The sequence below is a fragment of the Meriones unguiculatus genome, chromosome 20, assembly GCF_030254825.1.
Source record: "Meriones unguiculatus strain TT.TT164.6M chromosome 20, Bangor_MerUng_6.1, whole genome shotgun sequence".
Classification (NCBI taxonomy): domain Eukaryota; kingdom Metazoa; phylum Chordata; class Mammalia; order Rodentia; family Muridae; genus Meriones; species Meriones unguiculatus.
In genome coordinates, this window is record NC_083367.1 from 62218876 (window position 1) to 62235497 (window position 16622).

At 44.5% G+C, this 16622-nt stretch overlaps 1 protein-coding gene across 2 annotated transcripts in view; it reads right to left on the reverse strand.

Annotated features, from left to right (window-relative positions):
* Map3k4 (mitogen-activated protein kinase kinase kinase 4) overlaps positions 1 to 16343 on the reverse strand; it is a 92981-nt gene extending 76638 nt beyond the window's left edge. Inside the window, exon 1 of one of the 2 annotated variants that reach the window (XM_021647740.2) lies at positions 16046 to 16343. In XM_021647740.2, coding sequence (XP_021503415.1) covers positions 16046 to 16170 — 125 coding nt within the window. In that variant the 5' untranslated portion in view covers positions 16171 to 16343. The remainder of the gene's footprint in view (positions 1 to 16045) is intronic. The other variant, XM_021647741.2, reaches the window with a different exon arrangement.
* Positions 16344 to 16622: the final 279 nt, after the last annotated feature.

Below are 16622 nucleotides of genomic sequence, written 5' to 3' on the forward strand. Positions count from 1 at the left end.
GGCAGGAGAGCTGGCCCCAAGGTCATTAGAGTGGGAGAATTGACCATGCCTCCTACTGCAGCACTCAAGAGAGCAGGCCCTGGTTGTGGAGGTTGCTGGTGAGCTGGGCCCAAGGGAATGAGAGTGGGAGAGCCAGCCAGGCTGACCAGCTCAGATACCTCTCAGGCCCAGACCCAAGGTTTTGAGTTGGCCCACTCCAACATCTATCCCAATGATGAGCTGCTAAGTGCATGAAGGGGCTGGTCCTTCCTACAGATCCAAAACTACAGGATCTCCATGACACAGGGCAACAACAGGATATCCAAGAGGAGTTCCAGTGAGGTTCCAGTTTTGATAGAGTAGCAGAAGCCAGAGGCCTCATACCAGACCAACGAGTCACTGCAATGAATATTTGCAGCAAAGAAATGTGGTCAAAAGGATATACTGTGGAATACACTGTCACACTACAGCTTCCACAACGAGAATTTTTTTCTCTCTTTTTTTTGGGGGGCGGGTGCAAGGGTAGAAGGCAGGTATTAGGAAAGGGGCAGATGAGTGGAACTGGGTGCGTGATGTGAGATTCACAAAAAAAAACAATAAAAAGTTTTTTAAGTGTGTGTGTGTGTGTGTGTGTAGTCCACCAATGAGAGCAAACACACAATTTTTTGTCTTTCTTCACTGTCCTCCTCTCTTCAGACCCCTTTCTTCCCTCTCATAGTCTCTCTTCTACTTAATTTTTTTAATATTTTAGACAGGTCATAATAAACTGAAACATTGCAGGAATCCCTTATGAGCATCCAAAACATCCACCAACAAGTCCACTCATTCATTTATAAATATCCTGAGAATTTCATGCAGCAGAAGCAATTACAGGCTCTGCAAGGAGGAAGAGAGCACCTGACATGACAGGCAAATCATTTCAAAACGTAACAGAAAGAAATGTAAACAGTGGATCAACGCACAACATTGTAATAAATGATGCGTTGACTTATTTTATTATTTTTATATTTTATTTTAATTTTAAATAATGTGTATTGCCTGGCTGTGGGTTTATATACAGTGAATGCAGTACCCAGAGAGAGCAAGGGAGACTGACATATTCCTGGGAGCTAGAGTTACAGGCAGTTGTGGACAAGCCAACATGGCTGTTAGGAACTAAACTCAGATCCTCTGCAAAAGGAGCTTATGCTCCTAATCATGGATCCATCTCTCCAGCCCTTGTGTGTGTGTGTGTGTGTGTATGTGTGTGTGTGGGTAGGTAGAGCAGTACACGTACGCCATAACACACATGTGAACAGAACAACTTTGTAGAGTCAGTTCTCTCCTCCCACCTTTATGTGGGTTCTGAGAACCACACTCAGGTTATGAGGCTTATGTGGCCAGTGCCTTGAGCCATCTCTAGAGCCTAAAAGTACCTGAAAACATGGCTACAACACAAGAATAAACTCTGGATATTTGCAGTAGAAACTAGCACAAATATTCTCAGCATTTGGCAACATATAAATTAAATATCTTAAAAAGTAGGCCCCTACTACACTCAATCCAATAGAAAAATCCTGTACTTATTACAGGATCACACACCAGGACTTTACTCTATTAAATCAACTTGAGCATGAAGACTGAGCTGGAAAAGATGCACTTAACAGTGTTTATAATAGCCAAAGAACCGGAAACAGCTGAAAAGCCCACCAAGACTTAAGAAGATACAAACTGTACTGGAAGGGTGAGGCAGGAATATGATGAGTCCCAGGCCTGCCTAAGCACACGGCAAGAGCCCTGCCTCAGACTAACTAACCAGTCAATTAAAATGTCACAAACGGCTTCCTGGAAGAGAAAGGAGAAAGCACAGTGATGATGCTGTTTGGTTGCCACACAAGTTCTCCTGGCAGATAAAGACTGAACTAAATACCACTCAAAAAACCCCCACCATGTCACAAAGAAACCCTGTCTCAAAACAACAGCAACAACAAAAAGACTATAAATTCACACTTACTCAAGCTGGATCACAATCTGGTAAGCTCTATTATAATAACACTGCATTGGCTAGCTCTTGAGATAACCGAAAGCTTTTTCAGTTTTACATGTGAGTGTTTTGCTTCATGTGTGTATGTGCACATGTGCATGATGTGCCTGTAAAGGCCAGAAGAGGGTGTTGGGGCCCCTGATACTGGAGATGCAGATGGCTGTAAGCTGCCGTGTACGTACTGGAAACTGCACCCTGGCCCCCAGCTCTAACTAGTCAATGTGAGGGCAGCCAGTGCTCTTAACCACTGAGCCATCTCTCGCTGGTGCCCACTGGATACACCTAGACCATGCCTAAGGTAAACTATGGGTGCATTAATTATTTAACGTAATTTAGGTTTATAAGCCCCTGTGTTTTATGTGTGCCACAAAAAGGTACATGTATGCGAATGTACAGTTACTGAAAGTCCATGAAAAGGGATTTTACTTCTCATAATCAAAGCAGATTTTCGTAACTTTTCTTTGTTGTTTTAGAATCAAATTCCATCCATGAAAAACTAAAATCTAGTCGTGCTACCATATGAAAGGCTTCATGGATTCCCGGCCTGCTCTTAGTGGAGACTGGTGGAGTCACCCCACCTTCTGTACCACCTATCTGCACAGAAAGGCCCTGTGTGCCGCCTGTGGCTTACGCACTGACTCATGTCCTTGACTACATGAGAAAACAAGTCTCTTCAGTTCCTTTACATGTCACTTGCTTATGTTTACTCTTTAGAATTCTGCTGTACTTTGCTTAAGTGTACAACCAACAACAGTTCTTATCAACCTTGATCCCACTGTATTCAAACGTGGCAACTTGCAGAATCTGCTTCTCCAAATCAATTACAAATAAGCCTTCTGCACCTAAAACCGTCCTTGAGATTTCCCAGAAGGCCCCTGGAAAACCAGAGATTTGGTCTGCTGCCTTACTTTAAAATAATTGGGAAAGTTTGATGCTACTTTTCATGAATTATCCGATCAGGAGAGACAATACACACACACACACACACACACACACACACACACCTGCCCCAGTTAGTTTAAATCTGTTCAAGTAAAATGTAAATATTTCAGAAACTGCTTGCTGTAGAAGTTTGCAGTGAATGAACTGTCAACCCAATCACTGACTGTAACACACAGTGTCCTGGTACTACTCTGCTTGGTATTTAGTCATAATTTCAAATATGCTTTTAAATGCTCACTTGGCCTCAGCCTCTAGGCCAGCTGTTTCTAAGGACTCACATTACTTATCTCTGGATTTGTACCAACATTCACAGTGGTTGGGACATACTCCATATTGGTGAGTTAGACAGAGTCTTACATATAATCTAACATATGCTTACACTGCCTTACACTGCAGCTAAACATGTTTCCTCCGCGAATAACCAAATGTCCACTTTGGGAAACGAGATGCAATAGCCATGCTTCCTCGAACACTGAGTTCATCATTATGCTCATAAACATTGTGTCCAGAGCTTTCTGGATTGCCCTTTATCCTGCTGGCGTGTGATAGGAGCAAACAAACATCTATCATAGCTACCTTATTCTGACAAGCAATCCCCACTGGGTCTTCTACACTTTACACTATCAGCAAGCTATAAGCCACTCTAAGTTCCTGTAGCCACAGATTCACTTCTGTTTTCCTGCTGCTTCCCAACAGTACCTGCAACCAGCCACAGGCCAGAATACTTGCCTTCCACAAGGGCCTGTATAAAGACTATGCCAGGTACTTTTGGGTACAGGTTTCTGAATGCATGTCTGAACAACTCTGAGAAAATGCCAGTGGGCTTAGTTGGGATTTCTGAAACTCCCAGATGGGTCCACAAAACTACTGACTGCAATCAAGTAGAGCAAGATCTACTGAAGATCTGGGTGCGTGAGGGGTGAGGGGCATGGATGGCTGTGGGTTGTTTCAACCACTGCTGAATAACGACCTTCCCTCAACCCTTCCACCATGTCATGGATATGGTCTGTCCCCACAGGTTCATGTGTTGGGAGCTTGTCCCCAGAGTAGTAGTTCTTGCAGCATGCTGCGACCTCTCATCAGTAAGGCCTAGTGGGAAGTCCCTAAGTCAACTCTCTGCAGGTGTGCCCTCAAAGGGATTAAGGCAGTTCTCTCAGGACTCCAGTTTCACTCTGGCTTCCTGTTTGGCAATACGACCTCTTGCTCACACTTGTTCCAGGTCCCAGACATTACTATCTGCTATAAGGTGATGAAGCCAGCAGGGACTGTGCCTGGAGCCTGTGCCACTGCATTTGAACTTTTGGCTTACAGAAGTCTGGGCCGAGTAAATTCTTTATAAGTAAGATTGGTCTCCCTCAGGTATTTCACTTACAGCCAGAAAAACAGACTAGTACACTATCTACATAATTCCTAAAAACTTAGGAGGGACTGATCCTGAACTTCAGCTGTCTAGTGAACAGTCCTTCACACCACAGTGAAGAAAAGCATTTTTTCTGTTTGAAAAAATACAGCAACATGTTCCAAGAGCTTCAAAGTTCTATTTTAGGAACTAAAAAAAAAAGGTACATTAACATTTATATTGACTCATTACGGTGTAATCATGTTAACTGAAAATATAACTATACTCTAAATCAAATGATTATATTATAGAAATAAGAAGGACATGCCTGCCATTGTTATGTCATAGAGAATGATATGATGAGTTATAATCTGTACTGACTAGGGAGCAAATAGACTTACAGGCTAAACCCAACATCAGAAAGTAACACACACGATTATTACTCATCATTTTCACAATGCCAAGGACAAGTGCTTAGGTGTCCTCAGCAATGGCTGCAGAACCTTCTTCTCCTATTTTTCTGCAATGGACCTGCATTGCCTTTCTAACTAGTTAAATTACTTTAGTTTGGTAAGCAAACCTCATGTACTTCCTGGAAAGGAACTACATCAGTATGAAGAAAAAATTACTCCTAAATAGAGTGTAACATTTAAAAAACAAAAAGCCTATTAAGCTAAGCTACACAAAAATATCCAGTTAAATGAACAACTAAGAACTTCCAAAGAAAAAGCTGGCTGTCCCTCCTCATTGCAACAAGACATTTCCTCCATAGTCACACCAGAGCATTTGGCAATGTGACTTAGGGCCTGCCAAGCACCTTCCACAACTTCAAGCAGGGCAGGGGAGGTACACACAAGAAGTGGCCAACTGGGGCCAAAGAGGAGATGTGGAAAAGCTGGGTCTCAAAAAATCCACCTTCTCATTTCTATGGCTTTTCAAAGAAAATAAAGAATCAGTGGTAGTGTGTCTGCACCCTGTCAGTAAACGAGATATGGAAGCAACGAAACTTCCTGTCCTGGCACACCAGGAGTTTCAAGTTCCTTTACAGCAAACAACAATAAACAAGTGAGAGTACAGCACACAAGTGGAAACAGTAACACTATCACAGAAGACTACAGAGTTCAAAGGATGTAAACACAGGGACCCCAATCCAAGGCAGCGAGCGATGTCAAGGGTGACCCTGAAGTAAGCAATGCTTGAGAAAGGAAGAAGGCAGCAGTGCTGAATCCTAACTCTTGCACATGTGTTCATTCTCCTGCTCCCCTGGTCTCCTCTTCCCTCCCTCCCTCCCTCCTTTTTCCATCTCTTCCTCTCTCTCCCTCTCTGTTGCTCTCTGTCTCTCTCTCATATACACATACACACACCAAAATAAGTTCCAATTTTCATCTTTAAGGATTATACTATTTGAAAACTTTAAAATAAAGGTCAGTGTTTTAGAGAAGAGTGAATTAATCACCTAAGACATTCATATACTCGACCCAATGTAACTCTCTAAAATAAATCCTCAATTTTAAACCAGTCTTGGAGTCCTTCTGCTTTAGGGACAGCAACATGAGAACCACCTGTTCCACTGGATAGACTTCCAGAACAGATACAGTCTGGTTTGCATGACAATGCCACTAAAGGATGAGAGAAGGTACTTGCCTATTTTCTTCAATGTATCTTCCAGGTTCTAGTAACTTTTCTCAACAAAGTGACCAAATACCCAACAGGAAGCAACTCAACACACTTTAGTACAGCTCCCAATACAAGTAAGATACTACATCTTGGCAGAGTGCTCCCCCACCCACCATGTGGCACCAGGGGCTTGAGGTGAGGTTTGCTCCGATCTTACTGAACAGGATTCATCTTACTCAACAGGATTCAGAGAGCTCCAGATACAATTGAAGACAGCCTAGAGCCCCAAGCCCAACACAGCACCCATAGCCTACCCCTGCCAACTAGGCCCAAGGCTACAAAGCTTTCACGAGCTCCCCAAACAGTGCTACCAGCTGGGGATCAGCTGCTTACATGTGTGAGGATATTTCCTACTAAAGTCCTAACATTCTGCCATAACCTCACAGACACATGACCATCCATGATGCAAACGAATCTAGTCCATGCTTCAAAAGACCTCAATCTTGCAGTTCCTACACTGCTCAAAAGGCCAGTGTCTTCTGAGAGTTGAGGAAATTTTGTAACCCTGACCCCTGTAAAACCAAAACACAGATGAACAGACTTTCAACCCCTGATTCAAAGGAAAGGCATGGGAAGGCAGCAGGTAAAGGCTCCAAAGCAAGACTAGAGCACACAGGGCAAACAGAAAGCCTGAAGCACCATGTCCATAACCTGGTGACAGTACCCACACTCCAAGGGGGTTGTGGGGCCTCTCCCCTACATCCTTGGTGCCTGTAGCACATGCAGCCACTCATCTCCACTTGATACCTTCAGCTTTCTTCCACAGGAGCCCCACAGGCCTGCATCTTGCACACACTGGAGTCTCCAGGGCAACTCAGACTTCACAGTGTCACAGACAGCCTACTGAGGAACTCCACACAGGGAGTCCAACCCTGCTACACATGACCTAGCTCAGCCTGGCGCCTTGGTGTAAGCCTCCACGACCCTGTAACTCTTCCATTTGTTGATCCACACGCACAAAAGCAGACAACACCAAGGTCTGCCTACAGACTGAGGTTAGCTTCACCACAGCTGCAGTGGCCTCTAAGTCCCTAACCAGCTGAAGCTGTGAAAATATTGCCATAGATGACCCTGGGAAGCACAGCGCCCTGGAGCCTTGGAATGTAGGGTTTTGCCCTGGAGACTCGGTTGGTTTATGGTCCCTATTTGGAGTATACTTTCTTTTCAGTTACAGAAATTGCTTCAGCAGTTATCACTGCTCTATCAACAGCAGTTTTGTCCAAACTTTAAACTCACACTCCTTTACCCTCCGAGTGAACACTCTTCACACCTTTCTGCTCTACTCTGTAAACCTGTAAACCTTACCAAAAGCAGCAAGCAACAACAGTGTACAACCCTCAATGCCATGCTCTACTGAACTAATTTCCCACCAAATAAATCCACCCACTGTCATTGTGACCATGACTATCCTACAGTCTCTCTGGTTTTCTTCCACAGGAGCCCCGCATTCCTGACATCTCTAACACACTAGAGTCTCCAGTGTAGAAAACAGCCCAGTTCTTTCCAGAATGTTCCATGAATGGCCATTAGCCCAGTTTCCAACAGAGTCCTGTCCTCCACTGAGAACTCCTAGCCTACTCTTACCGTCTACATTCTGGTCTTCTATACTCCAAGAAGAATATCCTATTAAGCTCTGCTTATAACATTCTAGAGCATTCTTGCCTACAGCTCCAAACTTTTCTACACTCCTGCCACAAACCAGTTCCAAAGGCCTACAGACCATTGTCACAGTAACAGCCTTAGAAACCACCTGGTTATAGGAACGGCCTTGTAGATCACACAGTCATAGTAATGGCCTTATAAATCACATGGTCATAGCAATGGCCTTATAGATCACACAGTTACAGAAATAGCCTTATGGACCACACAGCCACAATAATGGCCTTATAGATCACATGGTCATAGCAATGGCCTTACAGACCACACAGTCACAAAAATGGCCTTAGCAATGGCCCTATAGATCACATGGTCATAGGAATGGCCTTACCAATCACATGGTCATAGTAATAGCCTACATACCATGGTCATAGCGATGACCTTACAGACCACACAGTCACAGCAATGGCCTTACTTATGAGTACAATTTCTGCCATTGCTTTTCTTGTCACTGTGACAAATACCTGGCAAGCAATATAAGGGAGAAGACGTATGGTTTTGATTCACAGTTTGGGGAACACGGCCCATCCAGGTGGGGAAGTACATCTGTGGTGAGCAGGGGCTTCAGGCACAGCTTGTTCACATCTTGTCAGACCATGAAGCAGAGAGCTCTAGCTTTCAGTTAGCTTAGTTCAAATCTTGACCCCACAGCCCTTAAGGGGTCAAAGGTAGGCCTAATGCCAAAAGGTTCCACCACCTCCCCAATACCACCAGCATCAGGACCAAGTATTCAAACATATATGCCCGTTGAGGACATTTCACATGCGAACCATTACAGCCCCTTGATGGATGAATGCTGTCATTTATTCTCCTGACTCAGTCTCAAGGGACAATGTAAAAAGTGCAACAGCATCCTTTTGAGTTTTAGTACAACCATGTACTTCAAAATCAAAATCGTAATCCATTGTCCTAAAATCAATTTACTAAGCAATAACGAACAAGGGTTAGTACAACAGAGTAGTTACTATAGATCATTGCAGGGTTAAATGTTTCATAAATCTATTTCTACTATGCAGCACTTTCAAACTTCTGCAAAATGTATTACTGCAGGCCACACTCACGCTGTAGCTGCTGAGCTACTTGCTTGCTCTAAACACAGCCCAGACAAGACTAACCACTGATTTCAGTAAACGCTGAGCTCCAGCATGACTAGATCCCGGGCCCAACATTGTCGTGGGGGAAAAGTTGTGTGCACTGCGTTGAGAGATCTCTTGCTTTTCTGTCTTTTTTTGTTCCCCCTTGCATTTTTTTTTTCCTAAAAACAAGCTTTCCTCTAACTAATCCTAGAGCCTAACTGATTAGAACGCAGACCATGCAGTAAGGGCTAAGGCACTGCTCCTGTGGCTGTGCTGAAGCCCAGCATTGTGAGTCAGATGGCTAAAGAGCACCTTGGGCTCCGGGTGATAAAGGGAGAGAGAAGCAAGAGTCTACAGACCGGGTCCTGAGCTATAACCTGGTGCAACTGCAGTCTCCGTAGATGGTTCTTCCTCATCTCCACAATGAAAGGAACAGTACGTGTATTCTCTAAACTCTTCATGACCGGGAAGTTGAGTGAAATGCTCACCAAAGGGCCTACCATCCCTAAAACTTGCATATTCAATGTGTAATTCTTTATTTAAGTAAAAAACTAAACATATATAAACAAATTATTTCAAAAATTTCATGAGAAAATCATGTATATTTTTATTAGGGTAATTACATGGAAAGAGGAGGAACCAGGAGGAAGAGGTAGTACAAGAGAGCAATGGGAGAGATGACGATTTCCAAAGAACACGGAGAATACAGTCACTGTGAAATGCATGCAGAGCCCTAGGTTCAGTCCTCAGACTGCATAGACTAGATGTGGTGGCATACACCTGCGATCCCAGAACCCCAGAAAGAGGCAAAAAGAACAGAAATTCAAAGCCCTTCCTAGGCCACATAGGAAGTTTGAACGAACCCATCCTGAGCTACATGAGAACGCACTTCATTAAGAAAAAAAAAAAAAAACAGACTTTAGATTTTAAATAAATGCATTATTAAAGGGCTTTTTCTTTTCAAAATTCCCTCTGCCAAAAGACTAAGATAGTTAACAATGCCTCCTAATTTCTCTAAACCAGCTCTAGCGCCGTCCTCTAACAGCCCTCTGCCAAAAATCTGAGTACAGCATCTTCAAACAGCTCACAAGCAAAGAGCTCCCTAAAGCGGCAACCTGTTCAGCTTCACAGCTCAGGGTTCACATTTCTCTACGGATGGCTTAGTCTTTCTAAAATAGCACTGACATGAAATCCATTTATGAAACACTTTGACAGAATGCCTAATATATTCTTAATAGCACTCACTGCAGCTTTATCGACATGTGCCTTCTGTAAGATCAAGGAGATTAACACATCCACTGAGGTCTGCAAAACAGGACAAGTGAATGCCCCTGAAGTGAGAAGCCAGCCTCCACTTGGCTGTCAGTGAACACACACTGAGAAGCAAAAGCTCTGCCACAGGAGGCTGAGGTCTGCAGAGGTCTGAGGAACGACCACACCCACTGTCAGCAGAGTGCTGTCTCTCTCAAATGAGGCCATCTCAACTGAAAACAGAAGAAGCGTTTAGCAAGGCGCATGTGTTGGGAAAAGTATTTACGGGCTTTAGAAAAGTTCTCTATACACACAAAAGACCCCCAGGACACCAGATCTTTCTTTTGTTTTCACTGAAGGACTCTCTACTGTAAGATGAACTAAATGGTTAAGGAAGTTCAGCTTGCTTTAATCAACTCACACACAGCAAAAGTTAACAAGATAAAATTTAAGTTCATCTAAAATTCAGTAGTGATTTCTCTTCATATGGTACACAGTTCTCAGAAATGTCAATTTTTAGTTAACAATTCAAGATAAGGAGACTTAAAATAGCTGTAGTAGTTATAAATTTGAAGGCTGCACATCAGGTTACTGGAAACTGAGTCTAACTCCAGCACCTTGGAGCTCCAGCGCCGCCTCTTGGCCCCCACAGGAACCTGCACACAGCAGCAGACACTATTAGACACACGCACACACGCACACACGCACACACGCACACACGCACGCACGCACAGATAACTATAACAACATTTTTTTTTTTAAATCCGGGGTTAGAGAGATGGCTTGATGATTAACAGTGTTTGCTGTGAAATGTGAGTTCAGACACTAGCACCCATGTAAAAGTCAGGTACATATTTAAATGTAAGCTGATGGGTTTATAGGGCTCTGCTGGTTACAGTTTTAAGTTGTTGACCCTGAAAACTGAACAAGGTCACCAATTCGTAAAGGGATTCTTGTTTAACTGATTAAGAACAGACTTAAACAGCTGCTCATCTCTGCAACCACGATATCTGGGGTGTGGGGCAGATACAGGCAGATCCTGGGGGCCTGCTAAATGGCAACCCTGGACAAAATGCTTAACTGCAGAGACTGTCTTCAAAAAAAGAAAAAGAAAGAGTAAGGTAGTGATGGCATTTGATATGTTCCTCTAGCCCTTGCATGAGCAAGCAAGGGCCCATGCACCTACACACGCGTGCACACACATGTAGGTCCTGTAACTATATGTTATCTAAAAATAACTAGTTACAACATGCTCATTATGAAAATCTTTGGAAAAAATTCAGTATGTCCAATGTTTTTTTTGTGTGTGTGGTGTTTAAAATGTGATTATGCTACCTAGCAGGATTTTCAGATTCCTGATCAAACGTAGTTTTTAGAAATGAAAACACAGGGGCCGAGGAGACGGCCCAGTGAGTAAAGTGCTTGCTATACATTCACAGGGAGTTGAGTTCCAGTTCCTTGCACCCACATAAAGATCAGGCATGATAGACATCAGCAACTCCAGTGCTGGGGTGGGGCTGGAGGAGACAGGAAGATATAGGGAGTTCATTAGCCAACCCATCTAGGGAAAATGGTGAACTTCAAGTTTTGCGAGGGACTTTGTTCCAAAAACCTACAGTAGAGAGCAATAAAAAATGTTCAACATTGACCTCCATACAGCCTCCACACGTGACACACAGATGCACACATGAATACATACACCATACCAAAACAAGGGGAAGGAAGAGAGGGAAGAAGGGAGGGAAGGACAGAAAAGGAAAAAGAAGGAGAAAGAGAGAGAAAGAATAAGAGAATGTGTTAGTCATAGGTCAAACCAAAGAGCAAAGGCAGGCTCAACTGGGCAGAAAGGGAACTAGCTCGGCAAAGCCTCTCTCAGCCTCTGCATTTCTCTGGGGTTCTCACCACCATCTGGGACCAAACAAAGTGAGCTGGCCACAGCTTTTGGGAGTTAGCTCTCAGCTCGATTTCACATGATGCATTTCAATTATCAAAATGAGACTTTCCTTTCTCTACATCTGATGTGACATGCCTTAAGAAATAAGCCTAAGGCCATGATTTGGTACAGGGTCCATTCCTACAGGCAGAACTCTGCTAAAAGGGTGCAATGGGTCCCTGCAGCAGGAGACAGGGGAGCTTCCAAGTGGGAGGGAGGGAGGAGGGCAGACTCATGTCCTTTACAAATCCTATTGGTAATCCACTTCCTACACTGAGCTCAAAGGAGGCACATCAGACAGGAGAGGTATTTGGGGAACTTTCTAAAAATAGTCAAGACCCACCAAGAAGACTTGCATTGTGTGCACCTGCCATGTCACTACATGTTCTTTAACAACATGGTTTTTAATGGCTACAGAATTCTAATTAACTTTTAAAATGTGGACTTCAATCCAGAAAAACCACATATCATCGTGATCCTTTATGAACACAATATTCAAAAAGCATCTAAGGCAGCGGCACCAAGTACTGACATCCTTACCACACTTTGTCAGAACTATTCCAAAGGGCTCTTTGTGGGAGATGAGGGAATTATGAAGAGAGAAAAAATAGCTACACTACCACTAAGGGTTCCCTATCAATTATGTGCAAGGACATACTACACCCCAAATGAAAGCAGAAAAAACAAAGGCTGCCATAATCTAATTAAAGTAAGACTAAGGATTAAAAACAAACTATGTAACCCAACTGAGGAAAATCTATGACGAGGGGTGAGGAAAGTAGGCCATGTGAAGTCAATAAAGAGGAAAGACCCTAGTCTCTAATACTGAAAGCAATGGCTGTGCCCAGATGGGCAAGCCTACCTCTCAAGTCTGTCGGAGTTAATTTGAGATAAGCTTTTTTTATATAGTAGGGTTTTCTATGGACCACTTGGACTTACCGGTTGCGAATGAGGTACTACCCTAGAAAGACGAAAAACTGTCAGCCAATCTCCTTTCCCAACATTGCTTCCATTTTCTCCTTAATAAAACTATTTCCAATAGCCTGCCAACTTGTAAACAACATTAAGTCCTTAAGCAGAATCCATGACACCTGGCCTAATGGAACGATGGAGACAGGAGACTGCTATGAACAGATAATCCCCGAGGAATGAGGAACTAACTAGCAGGAAGTTGTTAAGGCACTCTATCCATTAAGTAGGCAAGACCTGTGTATCCCCATCTTTCAGTAGAGTTCAGAACACGATTTTCAAGGAACCAAGAGGATACACAGGAAGGAAATAAAGCAACCTAATGAAGTGACAATTAAAGGAACCAGGGACACTCAAGTCATATCCACGACAGAACATACTTTCTGCCATTGCTGGAGCCCTTGGTCGTATCTGCCAACTGGCTGCTCCTCTGTCTAAAGCCGCCCCTGCAAGGCCCACACTGTTCTAGTGGTTAAGGTGAGACACACATCGAATACAGAAACAGTCTGGAGCTTTACAGTATCAGTAATAGGTGACATCTTGGGTCAAACAGAAGCAAATGAGCTCAAGGTGGGGATTTGAGATGACAAAGAGAGAGATCAGACTGCCTAGGAGTGAGGATACTCAAATACTTTCTAAGAAGTGAAACCCATTTTCACAAATGAATTTAGAAGAGCCATATTACACGGAGTAAGTAATAAAGCTGCTGGTTTGAAAAGGTTATAATGAGTTTTATTGACATTGTACTTAAAAGGTCAGTGAATGAGAACAATGAGGCCATATTTAACATTTTAAAGCAAAGGTTACAATAGGCAGGAACATTGTATCAGACTTAATATCAAATATAATCTGTTTGTTAAATGCACAAATTAAAAAAAAAATCACAACGGTTAAGTTGCTTCAAATTAATTCTAAGTTCTCTGAAACAATATCAGGATCCTCTTAAAACTAACCCAGATGCTTGAAAAAGAAATTGGAATGTTTATTCAAAAGCTTAATCCCTAAGAACAACTGTAATCATCTTCATGAATTCTCTACCGAAAATAAGGATCAGTGGACAATAAACACTAAAACTATGACAGAGCGCTGTCAGCTGGCAACCTGTTTTGTGTTCTTCCATCATTGCATAACTCACTCATCAGGAGCAAAGCGCACCCACAGCATCTGCCAGTGGTGCGCCTGCCATACAGCTTTGGAGCCCAACATGTACAGGCCTGACTCCTACAGAAGACCTGTGCGCCCATACAGCCTTCCTGATCAATGACACACACATACCATGGATGAACAGCGATGCCGGAAGCTTTACTCTGGTTTGCCAGAAAGCCAGTTAACCTGGTAACACTGAGTAACACATTAGTGGTGGCCAGTGTGTTGGAGGAGGCACTGAGCATATTCCTAATGTACGAAGTGAGCCTCTTGTAAACAGTTAAGAATGCGGACCGCATATGAACGACTGGAGCTCCCCTGCAACAGCACTGCCCACAGATCCACAGCAATCGTGCCAGAGGTCACCCCTGCCTATTGAAGAGCAGGTAGTGTTGATTACTGCAGCAAACAGGCAGAGCGATAGCTTTACCAAGGAATCCTCTTTACACATTTGCTATTGTAAAATTAACTGCAATGTTGCTAAGAAAAATACTTCGAAGATCTTCCTGTCCTGTACACTGCTGTTCACTTAAAGTTGGATGAAGCCCATTATCCTGACCTATTTTTATTATAACAAAGAGACAGAATCCCAGCTGGGAAGCAAGCTGTTTTACCAATAGAAAAGCAGCGTTTTCTAAACAGATTTTTACCCCTCTGCCCTTTCCACCTCTACCTAATAACATCCAAGCCCATTTTCCCTCCAGAGGACAGTTACACAGAATTACAATGTCGGGCCTCTTCCTCATGATAATTAAGGCACAAACTATGCAGCTAGACCTTTGTTTATTATAAGCTGTTAACCTTTATATATGCTATTTACCTTTTGCCTCAGTTTCCTCTTACATAAAGGAGATGAATAGCTGAATTAACACACAAGAGTGTCGTAAACAATAAATGTATTAACAGAAGTAATGGTTAAGTGGAAAAACATTTTAAGCATTAAGGACTCACATTCATTATTTCCTAAAATAATGCTTAAAGGAGTCAAAATTGCTCAAAAACTCAATACATTAAAAAAAATGAACTTTCCGACAAAACTTTTAAAAATGTCGGAAGAATTCTCATTGCACCCTGGGCTGCTCTTTAAAGAAAATGTCCCTTTAAGATGTCTCACAGAACTATCATGAAATTAAGAAACATAAAGCAGTGGCGTTTACAGCTTTGAAAAAATAAAATTCCTCTCAGGCAATCCAGTGGTGACAAGGAAAGATGTGAACGGCTCCTGTGTTCAGGTCTCACTACAACTATAAATTCGCTATTTCTTTAAGCAGGAAAAAGCAAAGCCTTCTTCCTGGGATTATAGAGCAAGACCTTAAACCAGGAGGAGCTGTGGGAGTGTTTTCACTATAGGGAGCAGGGGGCAGCCAAAGCTCTTATCCTGGAATGCAAAGGACTGGCATTTAAGCACAAAAACAGGGACAGTGAGTTTACTCTCCCAATTAAAACTTAAAGACTTTTATTAGTAGTTAAACAGCGCTTCTATGGAACAGAATGCAACAGATACTGCGGGCACCGAAGTTCCATCTTGGAGCTTCCTGCGGTAGCAAAGTTTCACACATTAACCCTTAGTTTATACGTGCGCAACACTCTGCATCAGGCTGCTAAAAGGACCTCAGTAAAGAACCGTGTCTGCAGTTAAGTGAAGCTTCTCCTGGGGACAGAAGGCTGAGAGGCGGGGTGTGAAGGAGCAAGGAGCTGAGGGGCATTACGCCTCTCTTCTGGGAGGAACAAGAGGGAACACCTTTCTTCAGTCAAATCACAGACCCCAGTCCAAGCGGCTGCGGCGGGGATATCCAGGGCAAGCAAGGGAAGTGTGCAGCAGGGCCTCCGAGGGCACTAGTGCAAGGGCCGGGGTCGCTCAGGAGCGTGGCCTCCGTGCCCGGGCAGGGGTCGACCGTGCGGAAGCACAGCACAGGGTCCGCGCTGCACCGCGCCCCTCCCGCCGCCGGAGGTCCGGATGCTCCGCACCCACACGGCAAGCAACAGCCGAGGACCCCACGCCCCCTTTGAGCCACCCAGCTCCCTCCGAGCTGCCTCTGCAGCCATGCACCCACCTCGCCGCCGGGCAGCACTCGGGCTCGGGCTCGGGTTCCGGCGGCGGCCGCGGCTCCTCCATGGCGGCTGCAGGGGTGACGGCGAGGGCGGGAGGGGGCACCGGCTCGGCAATGGCGTCTCTCATCCGTGCACCGAGCCCCGCATGACCGCGGCGGGTCGTCAGCTGCAGCCTGGTGCGGGAGACCCAGAGCCGCGGGGTGCGGGACTGACTCGACTCCGCCTCCGCCTCTAGCCCGCCGCAGGAGCAGTGCGCTCCGCGGCCATCTTGGGAACGGCGGCCGGCCGAGCGCTGGGCTACGGCGGGCAGCGAGGGACACGCCTCGAAGGGCGGGTGAGTCTGCCTGGGCGGGGCGAGGAGAGAGGGAGGAGTGCAGTGGCCTGTAGTGCGTAAGGTGTTACTGGGTAGCCTCGGGTGGCCTCCGGAGGTCCTGAGGCCAAGGGCGCAGGAGACTCTAGGAGAAACAGGGTTGTCTGGGCAAGCAGGGATGCTTCATACACTTGAGTCCAGCCAAAGTCTATGCACAGCTGGATCCTGCCTTTCGGAATAAGGATGATGTCACCCAGACGCCCACAGCT